Source organism: Urocampus carinirostris, chromosome 4 (genome assembly GCF_059441175.1).
Source record: "Urocampus carinirostris isolate Australia breed hairy pipefish chromosome 4, RoL_Ucar_1.0, whole genome shotgun sequence".
Classification (NCBI taxonomy): Eukaryota; Metazoa; Chordata; class Actinopteri; order Syngnathiformes; family Syngnathidae; genus Urocampus; species Urocampus carinirostris.
The window spans coordinates 51369484-51390642 of NC_142352.1; the positions used below are offsets into that span (position 1 = coordinate 51369484).

At 41.3% G+C, this 21159-nt stretch overlaps 1 protein-coding gene and 1 pseudogene across 3 annotated transcripts in view; one reads left to right on the plus strand and one right to left on the minus strand.

Annotated features, from left to right (window-relative positions):
• The window catches only part of LOC148368133 (hexokinase-1-like), a 141066-nt gene that overhangs the window by 89090 nt on the left and 30817 nt on the right, over window positions 1-21159 (plus strand). For 2 of the 3 annotated variants that reach the window (XM_088334848.1, XM_088334849.1), the window contains 5 exons: window positions 3342-3461; window positions 5496-5591; window positions 12040-12139; window positions 14165-14348; window positions 19058-19213. In XM_088334848.1, the coding sequence (XP_088190974.1) occupies window positions 3342-3461; window positions 5496-5591; window positions 12040-12139; window positions 14165-14348; window positions 19058-19213 (656 nt within the window). Of the gene's footprint in view, window positions 1-3341; window positions 3462-5495; window positions 5592-12039; window positions 12140-14164; window positions 14349-19057; window positions 19214-19346; window positions 19505-21159 lie in introns of all 3 variants that reach the window. The other variant, XR_015850371.1, reaches the window with a different exon arrangement.
• Window positions 6736-11838, minus strand: LOC148368135 (uncharacterized; annotated as a pseudogene).

Genomic DNA, 21159 nt, shown 5'->3' on the forward strand with positions numbered 1-21159 from the left:
CAGTCTTTCCTGGATTTTCCTCTCGCGTGGAATCATCTGGTATCTTGGAATCCGGTTTCGAAGGACCAATTAAATGTTAGGTTCATGTCCCCAACATTTTTAATAAAACGCTCTGTAATAAAAGAAGACATAGAGAATCGGTTATTTAGAATTAGTTACTTTATTAATCATCATATTGAGAGCCCCGGAGATCGAGCTGTTACGAATCTCTTCGCTTGCTCGCTAGCTGGGCTCTGAAGAAATCTCCGAATCTCCTTCTTTTTATTATGTTTTTTGCCCTGTAATACATGAGTCTCTTTACTGAGGGGCGGGGATTCTATCTAACAAAGGAGACTGTATTCTAACTTTTGCTACGTAGAGTTAATCAGTCTTCTTTGGAAAGCCTGGTTTCCGGGATGATAGAAGGTTTCCTTTTGTTTTGGGAGAGACTTCATTTCCTTCTTCTCACGGCTCTTTGGTGAAAAACAATCTTGAGTTATGGCATGAAGAGGTCATTCCAGGTCAGGCTACATCCGTTGGTATGTGAGAACAAAACACAGTCTGTATATCAAAACACAACTCATGGCCTTGAGCGTAGTTTACAGGCTGAGAACTCTTCAAAATGGCTGAGAACACATATAACATTTTAAATATCAACTGTAGGATAAATATAATTATACAATCCTAACTAGGCAAACCTTATTTTATTAGGTACACCACCTGAAGCGTTTAGCACGCATGCAAAATTAACAATTTCAAACTGCCGTCACCATGATAAAATTGTGAAGTAGATATGTAATGTTTGTAGTCACTTTACCATTCTCAAGTAAGTTTTGGGGTATTATGTTTAAAACTTATAACCTATTTGAGTCGTCACAGTAAACATTCAAATTAAACTCGATACTGAGGAAGAAAGCTCTTGTCTACCTACTTTTTCGTTTGTATCCGGGTTATAAGCATGTTCCTGACCAACACCAGCTCCTTCGTCCACAAAATGAGTGAATTTGAGCTGCGGATTGCCACCAACAGCTTTGTACAAAATTGCAGTATTTTTGTCATAACGGAGTCTTGGCTTCCCCGACGCCGCAGTCCAACTAGCAGGACGCACACTTCACCGGCTCGACCGAGACGGAAACTCCAGTAAAAACAGGGGTGGGGGACTATGTGCTGCAATAATAGCCGAATCATTGACACACACTGCTCACTCCATATAGAGTTCCTAGCAGTATCGTGTAGACCCTTCTATCTACCGAGAGAGCTAACTGTGGTCATTGTGGTTGCTGTTTACATTCCACCGGATGCTAACGTTAGCATAGCTCCTGCCCGCTGCTATCAATAAACAGCTGCTTGCACACCCCGACGGAGCTTTTATCGTCGCCGGCGACTTTAATCAGGCATGCTTAAGGACTGTACTTCCCAAATTCATTCAATACGTGGACTGAGCAATTAGGGAAAAAAACACTAGACCGTGTGTACAGTAAGATCAAACATCTACCGTGAATTCCGGACTATAGAGCGCACCTGATTATAAGCCGCACCCACCACATTTTAAGAGGAAAAAACGATTTTGTACTTATACAAGCCGCACCTGTATATAAGCCGCATGCGCCCACATAAAAAAAATGTAACACAAACACAAAATTAACCCAGACCGGACTTTAAGTCCCGCGATTGAAACTGAATGTCCTTCTTAAAGTACACAGTCCAAAAATCACAGCCGGCAAAATGAACGGAAAATGATACCTGCAGAGTCTGGGTCCCGTTGAAAGTAATCCAAGGAAAAAAGTGTATATTTCCAAAGGTAAGGGTGGGAAAAATATATATCCACTATTGTCCGCCGCATCCACAAACAGGTCTCACCTTTACCCCACTTCCCGTCACCCTGCGTTTGTTTCTCCCCTTCTTTTTCATTCACCCCTGCAAAACATATCAGAATAAGTGTCTCAAATAAATACATTACAAAAATATACAGTTGCAAATACATATTATACATGGTTACACATATTTACAAAGAAAGACGGTACACCGAGAGAGTTTTCAAAGCTTTAATAATAATAATATAACTTTCATCCCAAACGGTGCCTGTGACAGGGCAGTTAATGGTAGCAACATGCTAGCAACACGCTTGCAACACAGTAAATGGGTCTGTTAATATCCACTACATCCCGAGGGATATACAGAGACCACCGGATCTCCCTGGATGATCTGCCTGCCGACAACGACTGAGCAAAAGGAAAAGGCTGCCAGTCGAGTCTGAGCTAAGAAGGCGACCACACAGACCAGCGCTCCCAAGCATATTCAACCAACGCCAGATCCATCGTCCACAATGAGTGAATTTGAGCTGCGGATCGCCACCAACATCGTCCGGAATTAGAGTATTTTTGTCATCACGGAGTCTTGGCTTTCCCGACGACGCATTACATCACCGGCTCGAACGAGACGAAAACTCCGGTAAAATCAGGGATTGGAGACTACGCGCTACAATAACAGCCGAACCATTGACACACACTGCTCACTCGATATGGAGTTTCTAGCAGTATCGTGCACACTTCTATGCACCGGGAGAGTTAACTGTGGTCTTTGTGTTTGCTGTTTACTTTCCACCGCTAAACCGTTTCACCGGATGCTAACGTTAGCATAGCGCTAAATCTCCTGCCCGCTGCTATCAATAAACAGCAGCTTGCACACCCCAACGGAGCTTTATCGTCGACGGCGACTTTAATCGGGCATGTATATGAACTGTACTCCCAAATCCATTCAATATGAGGACTGAGCAAACACTGGACTATGTGTAATGTAAGATCAAACATTTAGGTTGTATCCACCAACTCTGTTTGTCCCTCACACAACCCCCCCCCCCCCCAGAAACCTTGTCTCCTTTTGCCGCGTCTCCCCTTGTCCTCGTTCTTGTTTTTCTGTAAACATAATTCTTGTCCAGGCCACACTGACCCCAAGCCTTTCCTGTGAAAAATCCCCACTGCATTCAGCAAATGCAATTTGTATTATATTAAATCCCTTATAGTCAAATAAATAAAATTAAAAATCCTTCAATACCTATTTGAATATTTGTTTTGTATTCTGGGTATCCTCCCACATTACAACCATTTGTTTCTTCTTTGTTTTCTCCTATATTATTACTATATCATTTACATTTCATTTTTTTGTATTCTTTATTTTCATTTTGTTGATTGTATTTTGGCCATCTACGCACACATCTGAATAACTTTTGACCTACTTTGTTAAACGACTCTTAAAAACCATTTTCCTGGTCTTTGAAAGTCCTCATCAACTTTTCTGTCTGAATTCAAACAGTCCCATATTTGAACATCATTTAACATGCATGTCATGACTTTCCTTTTCAGCTATTTGATCACATTGTGCAATGTATATCTGACTTTCTGGATTACATGGGTATGAAGAACGCTCGGCTTCCATTGGGATTCACCTTTTCATTTCCCTGCCTCCAGACCAGCCTTGATGCTGTAAGTTTCTATCTATTATATCTATCTATTGATTTTACACGTGACTTAAGTTGCCCTCTCAGGCAAAATAAAAGCCATGACAGACGGCAAGTAGCACTTGCTAATTGTTTCAACTTAACTGCCTAGTTAACGGCAGTTGAGTTGAAACAATTAGAAAAAACCACCACAGAGGAATAGAACCACTACTTTTTACCATTGTGATTTATTGCTGTGCCAACTGGCAAGGGTCTAAGCCCGATTTTATCGTATCCGTTTGGATGAAGACAGAAGATGGCGATGTTTATCTGCATATAACACTGAGGGACTCGGAGCCCTCAAATTAATTCAGGACTTGCAGCGAGCATTTTTTACAAGGTACGTTTATTGTATTTTTGATCCATTTTATGTTGCGTAGGTACGAGTGTTGCCACTAACTTTGACTCCCAAGCAGGACAGTAAAAATCATCTTCTTTGTTCCTTTATCTCTTTGTTTTCTTTATCCTCACTGCAAATGTGGCACTGGAGTGCCACGTCCAATTTCGTTGTCACAATATATTCAACCCATGTTGTAACAATGACAATAAGATATATTCTATTCTATTGAAATTAAATGAAATGAAATGATCTGCATTCATATTGCGCTTTTGCAGTCAAGACTTCCCAAAGCGCTTTACAGTGTGCTTCACATTTCCCAATAGCGGCCGTGCAGCCATGTAAGGCACTAACCTGCTTATAGGGGGTATTAGGGGTTCAGTGTCTTACCCAAGGACACTTCGACATGTAACACGGAGGAGCCGGGAACCGAACCTGCGATCTCTTGATCCCAAGACGAGCTCTCTACCTCCTGAGCCACTGCCGCCCCTATTCTATTCTATTCTATTTACGTGAGCGCATATTTGTTTTTTCCTATGATGCGATCTGACAGAACCAGTGTCACGATTGTAGTCTGTATGATGTGTTTATTAAGGAATATTGATTGGCGTGTTTTAAACAAAAAGCGAGTGCACGTTCGTGCATAGGGGGGTAGGTCTACATGTCACACTAAATACACTCAACATAGCTATCCATCCATCCATCCATTATCTGTACCGCTTATCCTCAGTAGGGTCGCGGGGGTGCTGGAGCCCATCCCAGCCGTCTCCGGGCAGTTGGCAGGGGACACCCTGAACTGGATGCCAGCCAGTCGCAGGGCACACCATGTTTTAAAATACTCTAAGGTAGAGAAACTTGCATTTGATTAACATAACATTAGCCTCACCAAGAGGGAGTCGACATCAGTGTTAGTCATCTTGCTGCTACAGGTACCCCCCCAAAACAAAATACCTTTTTTTTCCTTTTCTTTTTTCTTTGTTCTTGCCTAGCTTTTTTTCTTCTTTTTTCTTTTATAATTCCTTTCTTTTTCTTCTTTCTTCGTCTTTTGTTTTTTCTTTTCTCCCATCATTTTTCTTTCTTTTTTTCTCCTTTACCCTTGTTTCCACTTTGTTTTTCTTTTTCTTCTCTTTTTCTCCTTTTTGTCTTTTTTATTTCCCTTTTCTCTTTTTTTCTGGCTGGAAAAAAAAAAGAAAAATATTGTAGTTTAGTCACTTTCAGTCTGTGTAGTTTGTCTTTTTATTTTTAGTGCTTGTTTTCAGTTGCATGACACAATAAAGTAACATCTAGTAGACAATTAATACACACCTTCCCTTTGATGTAAGCCTAGCCCAAGCAAATGATGGATTCATTTATTACTAATTAATTTTATTTTCACATTTATTCTTGATAATTTTTTACTTTTGTATCTTTTTTTGTTCAGCTTTTTTGGGGGGAAATGGATATTTGAGTAGAGTGGATTATTTTAAATCAGAAGTTTTTTTGTGGAAAAACCCAATTCGGCATTTATGTTGTCCACTGTTTACTGGCCTCGTCCGCTGTTTACTACAATTTACTGCTGCCCGTCATGGTGTCATCACGTGGTTAGGTCAGTAGCATGCAAAGGGTCAATATTTGGCTCTATACGTAAATGTTGGATAAGGTGTGATTTTCTGAGACCGTATATTCTTGTACATATGTACAAAGGGCATCCTGTTGACGTGGACCAAAGGGTTCAAGGCAACAGACTGTGAAGGAGAAGATGTGGTGGGACTTTTGAGAGAGGCCATCAAAAGACGAGAGGTAAGAAATAAAAGATTGAACCTCTTAAATCATGGGTGTCAAAGTCATTTAGCTTCAGGCCATATGCTAAAAAGAAAATCTTAGGGCAGCCGGACTACTAAATTTAAGACAAAGAGAGAAAGAGGGAGGGATAAAGAGAGAGAATGAGGGTAGAAAAGAGAGAGGCAAAGAGAGAAAATTGTGACAGAGTAAGTGAGAGACAAAGAAGGACAGAAAAAAGGAGAAAAAGTGAGAGAAATAGAGAGAGCACAATAGAAAAATAGATTTATAACAATAGAGAGAGGTAAAGAAAAAATGAGCAAAGAGACAGAAAAAGAAACAATTAGAGAAAGAGAGTAAGAAAAAATCAAAATAATGAGTGAAGAGAAAAAAACAGATAGAAAGAAAGGGAGTAAGAGAGAAAGTGAGAATGAAAGAAAAGAGAGAGAATTAGAGTGAGATAAAGCAGAGGCGGAAAAAGAGAGAGTTGAAAAGAAAGAAAACAAGACAAAGAAACAAAGAGAGAGAGAGTTCAAAAGAAGAGAGAGAGATAGAGAATGGGGGAAAAAGTAGATGAAGGAAAAGGGTCAAGTCAAGTCACATTTATTTGTATAGCCCTTAATCACAAAAAATGTCTCAAAGGACTGCACAGGGTTATAATGACACCATCGCCTGATTTTAAACTAACATGCGGGCAAGGAAAAACTCAAAACCTCAGCGTGAGGAAAAAAGAAACCTTGAGAAGGGTAAGTGGTAATCCCCCATCTAGGATGACCTGGATGGAATAGCTTTAGCATTAGGTCACAGTACACAAATATAGTAAACATCATTAAAAGAGAACACTATGTAACACGTTGAAATTTGTCCGGAAAGTGCATGACGCCTCAAGCCTGTAAACTAGTCCGAAAAGTCCATAACAGCAGCAATGACGCAGCTTCCTATCTCTGCTGGCTGGTCGATACAGGCGTTGACATGCTTCAGGTCAGACGCTGACTCATCTCAAATCGTCCTTCTCCCTCGTATCACCACCAGCCAGGCAGTCGGAAAAAAGACAGGACAATACAAAATATGAGGTGGGCATCAATCATAAGCTTTTGAATAGAAGTGTGTCTTAAGTCAAGATAAAAAAAAAAATCCACTGAGGTTGCAGATCTTATCTCCAGAGTTAGAGCATTCCACAGCACAGGTTAGGGTGAAGGCTGGCTCTCCTCAGCAGATCAGGTCGGCCCCAGAAAGTAGGCTAATTATCCACATACCTGAATCCCTGGTGACTACAGAAACTTGCCAGCCACCGGTTGAGCGAGACTAGTCTGCTAAACCTCTCATCATTGCCTCTCGCAGGCAAGGGGCCATAGACAATTACTCGATGCCGACTCAACTTTCTGTCGAGATGAAAGGTCCTACCAATATTTTTCTTTGTAATCTTAGTTTGCCTCGTTTTAGTATCATTTGAGCTGACGTGAATGACTACTGTATATCGGTGTAGCTAGCCCTGTCCTGGTGTCTAGGTTTGCATGTTAGCTCCCTCAAATTAGCCTCAATGTCAGGTGCTCTGGTCCCAGCATTACAGATAACCGTGGCTGAAGTGCTAAGCTTTATGTTACGGGTGATGGAGTCACCTATAACTAGGGTGCGGGAGCCAGTAGACTGGAGTGGAGTGGGACTAGCTAAGGGGCTGAACTTATGATGTGTCTGGATTGGCTCACCGTGGTTAGCAAGCCGCTTAGGGCTAATGCTAACCAGACTAGCAGGTTCGCTACATCCACGCTAGCAGTGGTGTCCGTAGCACCTAACATTTTCCTTTTAAACTGCTCTGGCTCACGGACACGTCCCTCTAGAAGGGCTACCTGCCTACGAAAGCAGGAGCAACCTTTACAACAACCCATACTTACATGTGAGCAGTCGGAAGCCGAGCAGCGTCTTAGAAGCCGGGGTAGGGGTTGCTCCTTCACCTGCGATCGGCAGCAGCAGCGCGACTGTTAAACAATTGCTTACCTTACCCCAATCGTCCGAGATACTGACCTGAAACTTTTCTGCTGTAAAGATGAAAATTCTCGGCCCAGAATTCTGATATAGCAAGAATCTGAATCGATCTCGTAGTCGGGACGACGTGAGCAACACAAAACTGCCGCCACTGGATAACCCGGAATCGGAAGAGTTAAAGAAGCAGAGAGATAAGAGAAGAAGTGAGTGATAAAAATAGAAAAAAAGAAAAGAGAGCGAGAGAAATACTACCAAAGTTGCCTTGTGAGTGGTGCCTGGCTTGGGTGACATTGAATGGACATATTTAAAATTTCAGCTTATTTTTCTCTTGTACTTTTCTCATTGTTGTCTTGCGGTCCTGATTTCAACCCTTGGCAAGCCAGAGCCGGCTCGTGGGCCGCCTGTTTGACACTTATGTCAAATGAAATCTGTCCTTTAACTTAAACAGTGGCTTGCTAAACTATTTGGCCCCCTTAAACTTTGTGACCTTTTGCCACATTTCAGACTTAATATCTTTAAGTCTGAACAGTAATTTCTTGTGAAGAATCAACAAAAAGCGGGACACAATCATGAAGTGGAACACACTTTATTGGATATTTTGAACTTTTTTAACAAATAAAAAACAAAAAATTGGGTGTGCAAAATTATTCAGCCCCATTGAGGTAATACTTTTTAGCGCCACCTTTTGCTGAGATTAGAGCTGCAAATAGCTTGGGGTATGTCTCGATCAGTTTTGCACATCGAGAAACTGATTTCTTTGCCCATTCCTCCTTGCAAAACAGCTCGAGCTCAGTGAGGTTGGATGAAAAGCGCTTGTAAACAGCAGTTTTGCACATCGAGAAACTGATTTTTTTGCCCATTCCTCCTTGCAAAACAGCTCGAGCTCAGTGAGGTTGGATGAAAAGCGTTTGTAAACAGCAGTTTTCAGTTCTTTCCACAGATTCTCAATTGGATTGAGGTCTGGACTTTGACTTGGCCATCCTTGATATGTTTTTGGTGAACCATTCCACTGTAGCTTTTGCTTTATTTTTTGGATCATTGCAGTGTTCATTTTGCCTCTGAAAAGTTATGAGTCCCGGGGACTCGCATGCTCAAAAATCTATGGGTCCCCAAAATTTCGTGTTATCGAGGTTGAATTTGTAAATCGGTGACAAATATATAATAAAAATCTATATATTCATTCCGTTTTAATCATCAAATTATTAATTCATTTTCTGCATCAAATTAGTTGCATCCCGGGGACGCACGTTGATTTGAGACTATGCGCCCCCAGCAAAAATGATGCGTCTAGGACGCAGGGACGCAGGCAAACAAGAACACTGTCATTGTCTTGTTGGAAGACAGATCTCCGTGCCAGTCTCAGGTCTTTTGTGGAATCCATCAGGTTTTCTTCCAGAATGGTCATGTATTTGGCTCCATACATCTTCCCATCAATTTTAAACATCTTCCCTGTACCTGCTGAAGAAAAGCAGGCCCAAACAATGCATGATGCTGCCACCACCATGTTTGACTGTGTGGATGGTGTGTTGAGGGTGATGAGCTGTGCTGCTTTTACGCCAAACATAACGTCTTGCATTGTTGCCAAAAAGTTCGTTTTTGGTCTCATCTGACCAGAGCACCTTCTTCCACACGATTGGTGCGTCTCCCAGGTGGCTTGTGCCAAACTTTAAATGACACTTTTTATGGATATCTTTAAGAAATGGCTTCCTTTTTTGCCACTCTTCCATAAAGGCCAGATTTTTGCAGTATACGACTGATTGTTGTCCTATGGACAGATTCTCCCACCTCAGCTGTAGACCTCTGCAGTTTATCCAGAGTGATCATGGGCCTCTTGGCTTCATCTCTGATCAGTTTTCTCCTTGTATGAGCTGAAAGTTTAGGGAGACGGCGCGATCTTGGTAGATTTGCTGAATAATTTTGCACAAATATCCAATAAAGTGTGTTCCACTTCATGATTGTGTCCCAATTATTGTTGATGCTTCACAAGAAATTTCAGTTTTATTTTCTTTATGTTTGAAGTCTGAAATGTGGCAAAGGTCACAAAGTTCAAGGGGGCCAAATAGTTTCGCAAGCCACTGTATGTAAAGTGCTACCTCGCGTAATTTCTTCCTGCATCGTGCTTGTAGCTCAAATTGCTTGTGTAGCGAGCGTATTTTCCCTATATGGAATAAATAACCGTGTTGGACAAGTTACTTTGAAAAAGTATTCGTTACAGTTCGTCACAATTAGTAACAAGTAGTCACTACTTCTTCCAAAAAGTGACTGATTTGGTAACATAGTTACTCTTTTGTACAAATAACTTGTTACCAGGAAAAGTAACTATTTTGGTTACTTAAAAATAAGTTGTTGTATGTCAAAGAATTTGAATATTCTGAGGAGTAATTGAGTCAGTTGTAAAGAGAAGAACTGACAGGTAGTTGTGTCATAGAACCTTCTCATATTTATTGCACCTCACCAGCAACAGATTTATGATCTGTAAGCATATTAACACATAAAAATACAGGAAACAAAATTAAAATCTTTATGAATCATTTTGGACAGATTTTTTATTCCTTCAATTGAAAAAATGTTTTGGTATGATTAACTGATTTTCCAAGATGACAATGCATCATGCCACAGAGCAAAAACTGCCAAAGACACACCATTCAATGCCATGGCCTGCTAATAGCCCAGATTTCAACACAATTGAAAACCTGTGGTGGAAATTGAAAAAAAATTCTACAGCAAGGCTCTGACCGGCAAAGATGATCTGGCAACTGCAATCAAATAGAGTTGGCACCAGATTGATGGAGAATACAGACACTGCCCTACTTAGGAACGAAATAGGTTCGGGAGGATTGTTCGTAAGTTGAACTTGTTCCTAAGCTGCTTCAGTGCTATATTTTGTATGGAATGTATGTTTAAGGTTTATATAAGAATGTTTAAGGTTTTTAAAGGTAACCTGTATTGATTTGTACTAAAAAAAAAATTAATAAAGTAATGTGCTGTATAAAGATAAATAAATTGAGGTTTAACTTACTTTTTCAAAAGTTAGGCGACTGCCTCCTCCGTGGTAAAAGTGTCAGAAAAAAATTGATCAAACCATTTTCTGAACAGAATCAATCCATATTCCACTTTAATTTCGAATGAAACGGCTCACCTCTTCTTTACATTTCACACCAACCATATTGAATGGATGCATGGGGTACAATAAAAATGTTCTTAGCGTGCTGGAGATACAGTATAGAACTAGGAAGTGGAAGTTGGATTTCTTCTTCTGGGTGGATGCTGGGTAACCTCTCACAGCACCACACGCCGGTAGCGGCGGTAAAAAGCACGGCAGTAATGTCCTGTACTCTGAAAAAGGTGCACACAATACAAAATCTAACTTACAGCAATGTCCTCATATTTTTTGAAAACCCGAAAAAAATGTTCGTATCTACCGTTTAAGTCAAATGGTCGTATGTAGGGGTGCGTCTGTACTGTTTGTCACTCATCAAGTCCATTCCTCAGATACCGCAAGCTGTCATGAAAGCTAAGGTGGTGCAACTTGTTATCAGTGATGTGTTTTGATTGTTATTTCTTTGTCTGTTTTACATGATTCCATATTTTTTCCTCAAAATGGAGTAATTCCATATTTTCTTCCTTGTGCATGGTCTATAAAAATAGCATTTACTCACCATCACAGTTTTATTAGTCATTTCTTTTATGTTTCTGAATGCCAAGGAGTTGCACTTATGAAAAACCTGATTATTTTTTCAAGTTTTTTATCTGAGTTTGTTCTACAGAATAAAAGGTTGGAGTGAGGACTTGTCCAAGACTGATGATTCCATACTTTTTGCTAGGGGTTGTAGTAATAAGATAAATAACAATGATGTGAATGAAATAAAAAGGCTGGTTTATTATGAGCACTTACCATCGAAGCAGTCGCCGGTGGTGTGCGCGTGGTGCAGAGGATGGCGTTCCGGGAGTACAGGTGTAAGAGCAGTGACTGAGATCGCGTACCCGTCAACTAGTACGTTTTACCGGTATTTATCCAGGGCTCCCGTGGATTGTTAAAACATTCTTGAGGGCATTGAATTATTCTAAAAATAAGGCAATGATTGGCATTAGAATGTTTTGAATAAAAATGTATTCACCAGACATATTTCCTACATATATTGGAGCCTCATGAGTGAGGGCCTGACTTTATTTTTCTTCGCGAAAGGCCGGGTAAAAATTGGAAGAGAAATGAGTGCTTGTTACTCACTTTCAGGCTCCATAGTTTGTAGTCTTCCTTGGACTTGTTTTTGGCTGAGCTACACATGACAGCGACATCTATTGGACAAATCACTGTCCTTTTAAGAATAGCGGAATGTTTTTATCAGCGCTGTTTTAGTAGAAAATCCTATTTGGCCGAACCTCACCAGACTTTGACATGCCTGGTTTAAAGAAATACCACTGTACACTACTTTAACAATGTATATTAAACATCATCTGGCTATTTTGTTCAATTTGTCTTCTAAAGGAATTTGATCTGGATGTGGTGGCTATAGTCAATGACACTGTGGGCACCATGATGACGTGCGCATATGAGGAACCTACCTGTGAAGTTGGCCTTATTGCTGGTCAGTTCTCATTTCATTCATGCAACCTCAATGCAAAAAGACAATTATTGTAGGATCACAAAGTCTGAGAGCTGTCACGACCGGAACAGGCAGTATACCCAAAAGCGTAATGTTCACACATTGCTTTATTGACTCGGCCGAATCGAGGAAGTCAGGCGCGGGGAAACAAACAGCGATCCGGTGCTCGCTGGGCAGGAGGAGCAGGAAGCCCTCTCGAACGAAGCGTGGTCGGAGAGCGGAAGCAATTTAGGCAGCCGGGACGAGAGAACTGAGCGTGGTACGAGGACTGAAGCAAGTCGGGCAGCCGGGACGGGAGATCGGAGCGTGGTCGGAGATCAGGTAATTGGAGACAATCGGGAAGGGACGGACAAGCAGGAAACAGGACAGGACGGGACAGACGGGACCCAGAGTTAAAAATTGCTTGCCTTGCATCTGCTGAGGTTCGCTGACAGACTGATAAGGAGTGAATGAGAAATACATGTTTAAGTAGGAGGAGAACTAATTAGGAAACAAGTGGTAGCTGGGGCTAAACAAGTAAGCGCAGGTGAGCAATGGGCGAATCATGACAGAGAGCATCACGTGAAATAACGGTGAGCAAAATCAATCCCATTTATGGCAAGCGGAATCATCAAAAATGTCCGAAACCTGACATCAAATCTAGTTACATTTTGCTGAGTTTCTGGCAACACAAGTTTGACTGATGTAATATATGAAAGGTTGCACTGCCCACACGTCAGATGGTTTTACAGGAACTATTACATGAGATTTCCGTTTAAAAAAAAAAAGTATCTCTCGTTACAAAATAGTAAATTTTTGTGAATTTTTTTATTGGTTGCACAATACAGAACTTTATTTAATCCCACTTTTTAGTGGAGGTTGAATGTTTGCAAAAAGATTGATTTGATGAATACAAATAATTGGCAAATATAACACGAGCGATCAAAGAGACCCGGAAAAGCATGTACTTTTTTGTTTGCTTTAAAATTTCCCCTTTTCTTTCGTCATAATGTTATATAATAATTGGTAATGTAAAGGTGAAAGCAGAAAAGAACACTGACAAAAAGACAGAAATTGCACAGCAACATTCATGTAGTTACAGGTAAGAAAGGTCACCTAGCTATGCAGTTGAACCGTGCTGGCGATAGAGAAAACCACTCTAGTCTCTCTATATTTTGATACCTCAGTGATAAAAAAACAATACGATATCATTATTATTTTTAAAAGCAAAAGATTAGATAGATCGAGAAATGAAATTGTAAGGGACAGAACTGGAGTAGTAGTGGAACTGAGCAAGCGTGTGGATAAGAGAGTACTCAGTTGGTCTGGACACATGGAGAGGATGGATGAGGAGCGAATGTTGAAGAGGATCTACAGAGCAGAAGTAAATGCAAGGAGACTAAGATAAAGCCCGCGATTGACGTGGATGGATGGTGTTATGAGTGCACTGCAGGAAAGAGGTCTAAATATAGTGTAAGCTAGAGCTCTTGTTGGTAATATGAATGAGTGGAGAGGTGTTGTAAAAGGATAGTGGGATGTTTGGACGTGTTCTAAGGGATGGGCAGGGCACCTGTATGATGCGGCAGGGGAAAACCAGTGAAAGCTGTCGAGCCCTGCTGTTGAACAAAAGAGTGTTTTGTGTCCGGTTTCATCTGGAGGGACGAAAGCTTGACCAACTTAGGTGTCGAGGTGCCGAACTTGTTTGGATTTTGGGCATTTGGCTTGGCCATGGCACAAAAATGTTTATGTGTGTTTTTTTGATATTTTTTTCCCTTTTTTAATTTCTTTGTTATTGTATGTGTTTGTCTTGCTGTCGGTCACCCCTCTTGAGGGATATGACCAAAGTAGATAGATAGATTTATAATTTTAATTTCATGATTTTAGTTTTGCATCCTTTTTTCTGTTTTTAAAATGCACCATAGCATTTGCAACTATTTTCAGTATTGAAATAATTTGTCATTTGAATTCTAAAGAAATTCAATATTTCACCCTGCCTTACCATTATGCAACGTCAATGTCTACGTATAGGCACCGGCAGTAATGCGTGTTACATGGAGGAGATGAGGAACATTGAGACAATATATTCCAACGAAGGGAGAATGTGTGTCAATATGGAGTGGGGGGCATTTGGTGACAACGGATGCCTTGACGACATTAGGACCGACTATGACTGTGCCGTGGATGATTTCTCCCTCAACCCAGGAAAACAGAGGTAGACACACAAGCACTATACGAATATTTATATGTATATACTCTTTTGCAGCCATAAGGCGCACATTAAAGTCTCAGATTTTCATCAAATTGTGTGGCGCGTGTCGTGCTGTGTACCCGGTGTAACGTGTAAAGTGGGGGATCAGCTCAACCCTAGGGTTGGGCGCCCTCCCCTGAGACTGGGAGGTCAGAGATTTGAGCCATGGCTGAGTCAAGACTTTTTGAGTGAAATCCGTTGTTTGTGTGAGATTGTTCACATTTCCATTTCCACGCGTCTTCTGTGACTCTTTAGCATCGTTTCTATGATCACCATCGCATCCCGCTTGGATGGACACATTTTTAAAATTCTAGCATTTTCCACGCTATCAATACAATCAGTACAATACCTATACACAAAGCCTTAGTGACTCTTAAAACAAAACATGAAATTCCAAAACATCCATCCATCCATTATCTGCACCGCTTAGTGGGGTCGCAGGGGTGCTGGAGCCCATCCCAGCTATCTTCGGGGAGTAGGCAGGCGACATACTGAAGTGGTTGCCAGCCAGTTGCAGGGCACACAGGGACAGACAATTCGCTCGCTCATTTACACCTAGGGACAATTTTGACCACCCAATTAACCTGACTTCGGAATTTGTGAGGAAACCGGAGTGCCCGGAGGTAACCCTCACAAGCAGGTGGAGAACATGCAAGCTCCACACGGGGAGGCTGCTGGACTTGAACCCTGAACATCTGCACCGTGGGGCTGCGTGCTAACCACCCAACTGCCGTGCCACCCGGTAGTTAAAATTGTGTCCTATATATGTGACTGCGATGTACCCGTCCCACCAAAGATCCACATTCACGCTAGACTGGATAATGAGGCTTTTATTACAGTTGCTGTAATGAGTCACACCTTATCCACAACATGTGGTTAGCACCTCCGCTGGCTTTCAACACGTTAGCAGCGCGCTGGAGACTGCTCTAAACATAAATAGTTTTCTTTTTAGTTTACATGAAATACATTTTAGAATATCAACCATCACAATACATTTTTACATACATTTTAACAAGATACTTTTAACAAGTGATCGACTAGTGGTTTTTTGAATTCAACATTTTTTTTCCTAAATTTTAACAAACATTATCCTTTTTATATATATGAGAAAATAGAAATAATTACAATAACGAGTGTAAAAACGGGTACAATTTACCTGTAATGAGTCACGCAACATATCCACAACATGTGGTTAGCACTTCCGCTGGCTTTCAACACTATAAGGGGAATTAGCATTTTAGTACAACGTACAACATCCGGCAAAACCAACATAAATGGCGACAGTAACAAAACGAAAAAGAAAAAAAAAAATCCAAACAGCTTGACAACATCAATCACATTACTGTGCATGTTGAGAGATTTGTCAGCTGTGGTTTTAATGTTTACAATTAACTTTTTGCGGAGCACCAAAAGATTGTGGCTTACCGTTAGCCGCACGCTGGAGACTGCTAACAACATCCGCATTCCGGTCAGAAAATCAGAAGCCAAACCAAACGTTACCCAATACCAGCAGGTGGCACTGTTGGACTTGCAGGACGCTTATACAAAAACTACTACAAACATATTTTAGCAGGAATTTCAACAAAACAAAAGTTATTATTATGCCGTGCCACCCGGCAGTTAAAATTGCGTCCTATATAAACTGGACCGTACACTGTGAAGAACAGTATTGGGGTTTTGGGGCTTTTAAGGGTTATTGTTCTATCTTCGTTATTCATTATCCATTATCCGTTATCGGTCAGTTCATAATACGCTACAAAGCCTAGGAGCCGGGACACTTACTCTCAGCCAAAAGGCCAAGCTAAGGTCCTAGCCCTAAAGCCTTGCTGCGATCATTGCGAATGCACCGTTCCCGGAGGTACTGCAATACCGGGCCGATGCGTGGAGTGGACAGAGCAAGCTCTTATTCCATCTTTACGGGGTGAGTCGGTCGAGGAGGTCTCGGAACGACTTTGCCAGGGACTGGCTCACTCTCGCCGCCATCAAGGACGCCATCTGGACCTCCAGAAACCTGCTGGTATGGAGGTGCAGGCAGATCCCCCCGTGGCTGTGCTCCAAATGGCTGAAGATACCATACAATCTGCGAGCGGCGGGCCTAAGACGCAGCCATAAAGAAGACTCGTCTGCACCCACCCGGAGGGGGGAACCGGAGCTACACTGTGGGAGTCCCGGCAGCAACGGCCTGGGTTGTGGAACCCAGAAGGGAGAGGACCCACACAGAAGGGAGAGGACCCACACAGAGGACTGGAAGGATGCTGCTTGGGAGGGTGGGATGGCAGAGCTATGCCCTTGCACAATAGTATTGCCCTTTACACGCTGGTTAACTACTGTTAAAAGAAAATAACTTGATGTTGAAAATGTCAGAAAAAAATGTTAAAACGTCATATCGTCACGTCATATTGTCAGATATAAAAAATTGTGAATATGCTTGATGGCTGTTAAGATTGTCGTGTTCGTTTTGCTGCTGTTGGTGTCGGTGGATTTGTTCAGACCGAGGACAATCGACTTTGGCCTGGACGGATCTATTGACACTAACAAAGATGTAATGAAATTGTGAATATGCTTGATTGCTAATAAGATTTTCGAGAAGGGTTGTTCAAACCTCACATTGTGTTTGCTGTTAAAAACGTCATGTTGGAATATAATATTGTGAATGTGCTTAATTGCTGTTGAGATTGTCATGATTGTTTTCTGTTATTAGTGTCAATAAATTTGTTCAAACCAAAAAAAAAAAAAAAAAGTGAAGAACAGTATTGTCTCAAATTCCATGACAAATGGCACATTAGTTGGGTATACAATAGATCTTAAGTCTTGTCTTGTCTCCGAGCCATATGTACTCATGATAAGCTGCCACATACATATATTGCTCGTAAGCCATCGTTTCCCAACTTTTTGAGTGAAATCCGATGTTTGTGTGAGATTGTTCACATTTCCATTTACGCGCATCGTTTTAGCATCGTTTCTATGATCGCCATCGCATCACGCTTGTTATCTAGCAATTTGACAATTATTGTGCTACTGAAGTCAGAAGAGAGTTTAAGTCAAGTCAAGTCATTATTTGTATAGCCCTAAATCACGAAGAGTCTCAAAGGGCTTCACAGATTATTACACTATATTACACAGACTATTTTTCAGCTGACGAGAAGAGTAGGTTATTCATATGCTATGGAGTAGAAGTGAGTTTTAAGCTTAGATTTAAACATTTCCACTGAGGTTGCAGATCGGATCTCAGGGGGAAGAGCGTTCCACAGCACCGGTGCCCGGATGGAGAACGCTCTCGAACCAGCAGAACACTTCTTTGCTCTTTGGATCACCAGAAGACCGGCACTCTCAGATCGTAGGCTTCGGACCGGGACATAGGGGGAAATCAGATCTGAAAGATAAGAGGGAGCAAGTCCATGTATGATTTTGTATAATATTAAGAGAACCTTGAAATCACATCTAAGGCTAACTGGGAGCCAATGCAGGTTAGCCAAAATCGGTGTTATGTGATCGTACTTTTTTGTCCTAGTTAAAAGCCTCGCTGCGGCATTTTGTACCAGCTGAAGAGACTTGATTCTAGACTTCGGGAGACCAGAGAGTAGTGCATTACAGTAATCGAGACGGGAGGTAACAAACGCATAAATCATAATTTCCGCATCCGACTGAGACAGTATTGAACGGATTTTAGCAATGTTACGAAGATGGAAGAAAGCGGTTCTAGTAATTTTCTTTGCATGCGTTTCAATGGATAGATCAGGGTCAAATATGACACCTAAATTTTTAACTGAGTCACTCTGTGTGATGTGACATTTGTCAATGTTCACAGCAGTTTTTGAGAATGAGTCACAGCATTTAGATGGACCAATGACTAACATTTCTGTCTTTTCAGAGTTAAGACGCAAGAAATTGAGTGACATCCACTCTTTTTTCTCAATGAGGCAGGACTCCAAATTTCCACAGTTTAGTGTGGGAGATTCCTCCAACGGAAGATATAGTTGAGTGTCGTCTGCGTAGCAGTGGAAGCTGATATTGTACTTGCGAATAATATCACCTAATGGAAGCATGTAAATGCTGAAAAGAAGGGGGGGCAAGCACTGAACCCTGCGGAACACCACAGGTAACATTAAAGGGCTCAGATGTCATTTCGCCATATTTAACACAGTGCGTCCTATCTGAGAGGTAGGATCTGAACCACGAGAGGACGGTTCCTGAGAGACCAATCCATTTTTCCAACCGTTCTAGTAGGAAATTGTGGTGCACTGTGTCAAAAGCAGCACTAAGATCCAGCAGCAGCAAAAGTGATGAAGCGCCAGAATCCATTGCCAGTAGGAGATCATTTGTTACCTTGATCAGAGCTGTCTCAGTAGAGTGGTTAGCCCTTAATCCTGATTGCATAGATTCAAAAAGGTTATTCTCGGATATGAAATCATTCAGCTGCTGTGCCACTACTTTTTCAAGTACTTTGGAAAGGAAAGGTAGGTTTGACACAGGTCTATAATTACATAAGATTTCTGGATCAAGGTTGGGTCGTTTCAGTGTGGGTTTAATAACGGCGGATTTAAATGCTTACTTTGTAACTAATAACTAAATAAACCACAACCAAACTCTGTTTTGCTACTGCTGTATTTTTAAATAAGCACTCCTGTATGATTGTGTTGTGGCGCAAAAAATGTGGTTTGTCTCTTCTACAGATACGAGAAAATGTGCAGTGGCATGTACCTGGGCGAAATAGTGCGAAACATCTTGATAGACTTGACCAAGAGAGGACTCCTCTTCCGAGGGCATATTTCGGAGACGCTGAAAACCAGAGGGATCTTTGAAACAAAGTTTCTTTCTCAGATTGAGAGGTAAGCAAACACAATATTTTCAATTAACACTAACATCGTCAGCAGGATGCTTTAAGACAGGGGTCTCCAATGTGGTGCCCCGTAAGAACAAATGAAAATAGCTCACCACTTCTGCGTCATTGTGATTTTCCAGTATGATGGCAACCAGTTCAGGGTGTCCCCTGCCCACTGCCCAAAGATGGCTGGGATGGGCTCCAGCACCCCCGCGACCCTACTGAGGATAAGCGGTTCAGATAATGGATGGGATGGATGGATGATTCTTTTTCAGTGGTTGACAGAGTCAATTTAAAGGTGGGGTGTATAGTTTGAGGTGTCCTTATAAAGTTAACATTTTCTCAGTTAAGGATGCGCTAACAATGACAAACTGAGTTTAAAGAGCCCTTATGCCTTATTTTACATAGCGCCTTTCTGCTTTTAACACACCAAAAGATGAAAAAAAAAAGAGTTTATTCAACCGTGTCTAAGAAATAAACGCAAAAAATGTGTTACTCAGCTGCTCTCTCTTGGCTTAAAGTCATGATTGCAGGTTTAAGTTTTCAACTGATGTACCCCACCTTAAAGATTACTTTAAATAGGATCAGGTGCTAGAACACCACTTAGTGGCTTTTTATGTATGTGTGTGTAACATGCTTCTCGAATACATCACTGGGGAAATGTGATGCCGTTGACCTACATCCCCAAAACCAATTAACGATATTTCTGGCCTAAAAATGGTTTTAAAATTACCATGTACTGTACATGCGGGCAGCACGGTAGCGCAGTGGTTAGCGCGGTTGGGGCACAGTTCTGAGGTCATGAGATCGAACCTCCTGTGTGAAGTTTGCATGTTCTCCCCGTGCTTGCGTGGGTTTCCTCCGGGCACTACGGTTTCCTACCACATTCCAAAAACATTCATGTCAGGTTAATTGGCCGGTACAAATTGTCCCTAGGTGTGAATGAGCGAGCGAATTGTCTGTCCCTGTGTGCCCTGCGACTGGCTGGCTACCAGTTTAGGATGTCCCCTGCCCACTACCCGAAGATAGCTGGAATGGGCTCCAGCATGCCCGCGACCCTACTGAGGATAATTGGTGCAGATAATGGATGGATGGATGGATGGATGTACATGCTGCAATAGAGTTGTTAGAACTGCTACTTCAAGGTGATAAGTATTATGGTACAAGCTTGTTTGTGTTCAGATTATAGTTATTTGACCATAGGATGAAACTGCCATAAGTCAATAGTATTTTACAACGTGGTACTCAAAATTGTGGACAAATGTAAATGTATTTTATTCATACAACACTTTAAAATAATCCTTGCTGTTTAACAAAGTCCTTTACAGTAATAACAGATAAAAGTAAAATTAAAAAAAACATAAAATAAAAACAATAAAATATGACAGTACTAAATAAGACCAAATAAAATAAAATTGTGGTCATACTATTAAAAGCCATCCTGTGAATTGCGTGTTTAGCCTTGATTTAAAGAGGCCTAGGATAGAAATGTGACGTCACAACTGGTAGCTGATTCCGGGGCAACAGAAAAGGCTCGGTTGCCCCAGGGTTTATATTGTGACCCGGCACATCCAGCACTAGTTGGTAGTTGGACCTCAGAACTCTACCATGATTGCAAACAGTTAAAGGATCAGATAGATAAGATATGGCAAGGCCATTAGGAGCTTTAAAAACAAAAATTAATAGTTTAAAATGAATTCTTAAGAGGACTACAGACTATGTTCCCTCTAATTTTCCACTGGTTATTGCAAAGGTTGTACGGCCTACAAACGTCATTTGTTTTTACAACAATTCTTTCACTAGAATTCCATTACTTTTTTTTCCTGGTATCTTTTGACGCATAATACTAACATTTTTGGGGGCTAATTTAGTCGGTTGCACGATACACAACTGTATTTTAATCACATGTTTTAATGGAAGTACAATGTTGGCAACAAGATTGACTTGGTATAA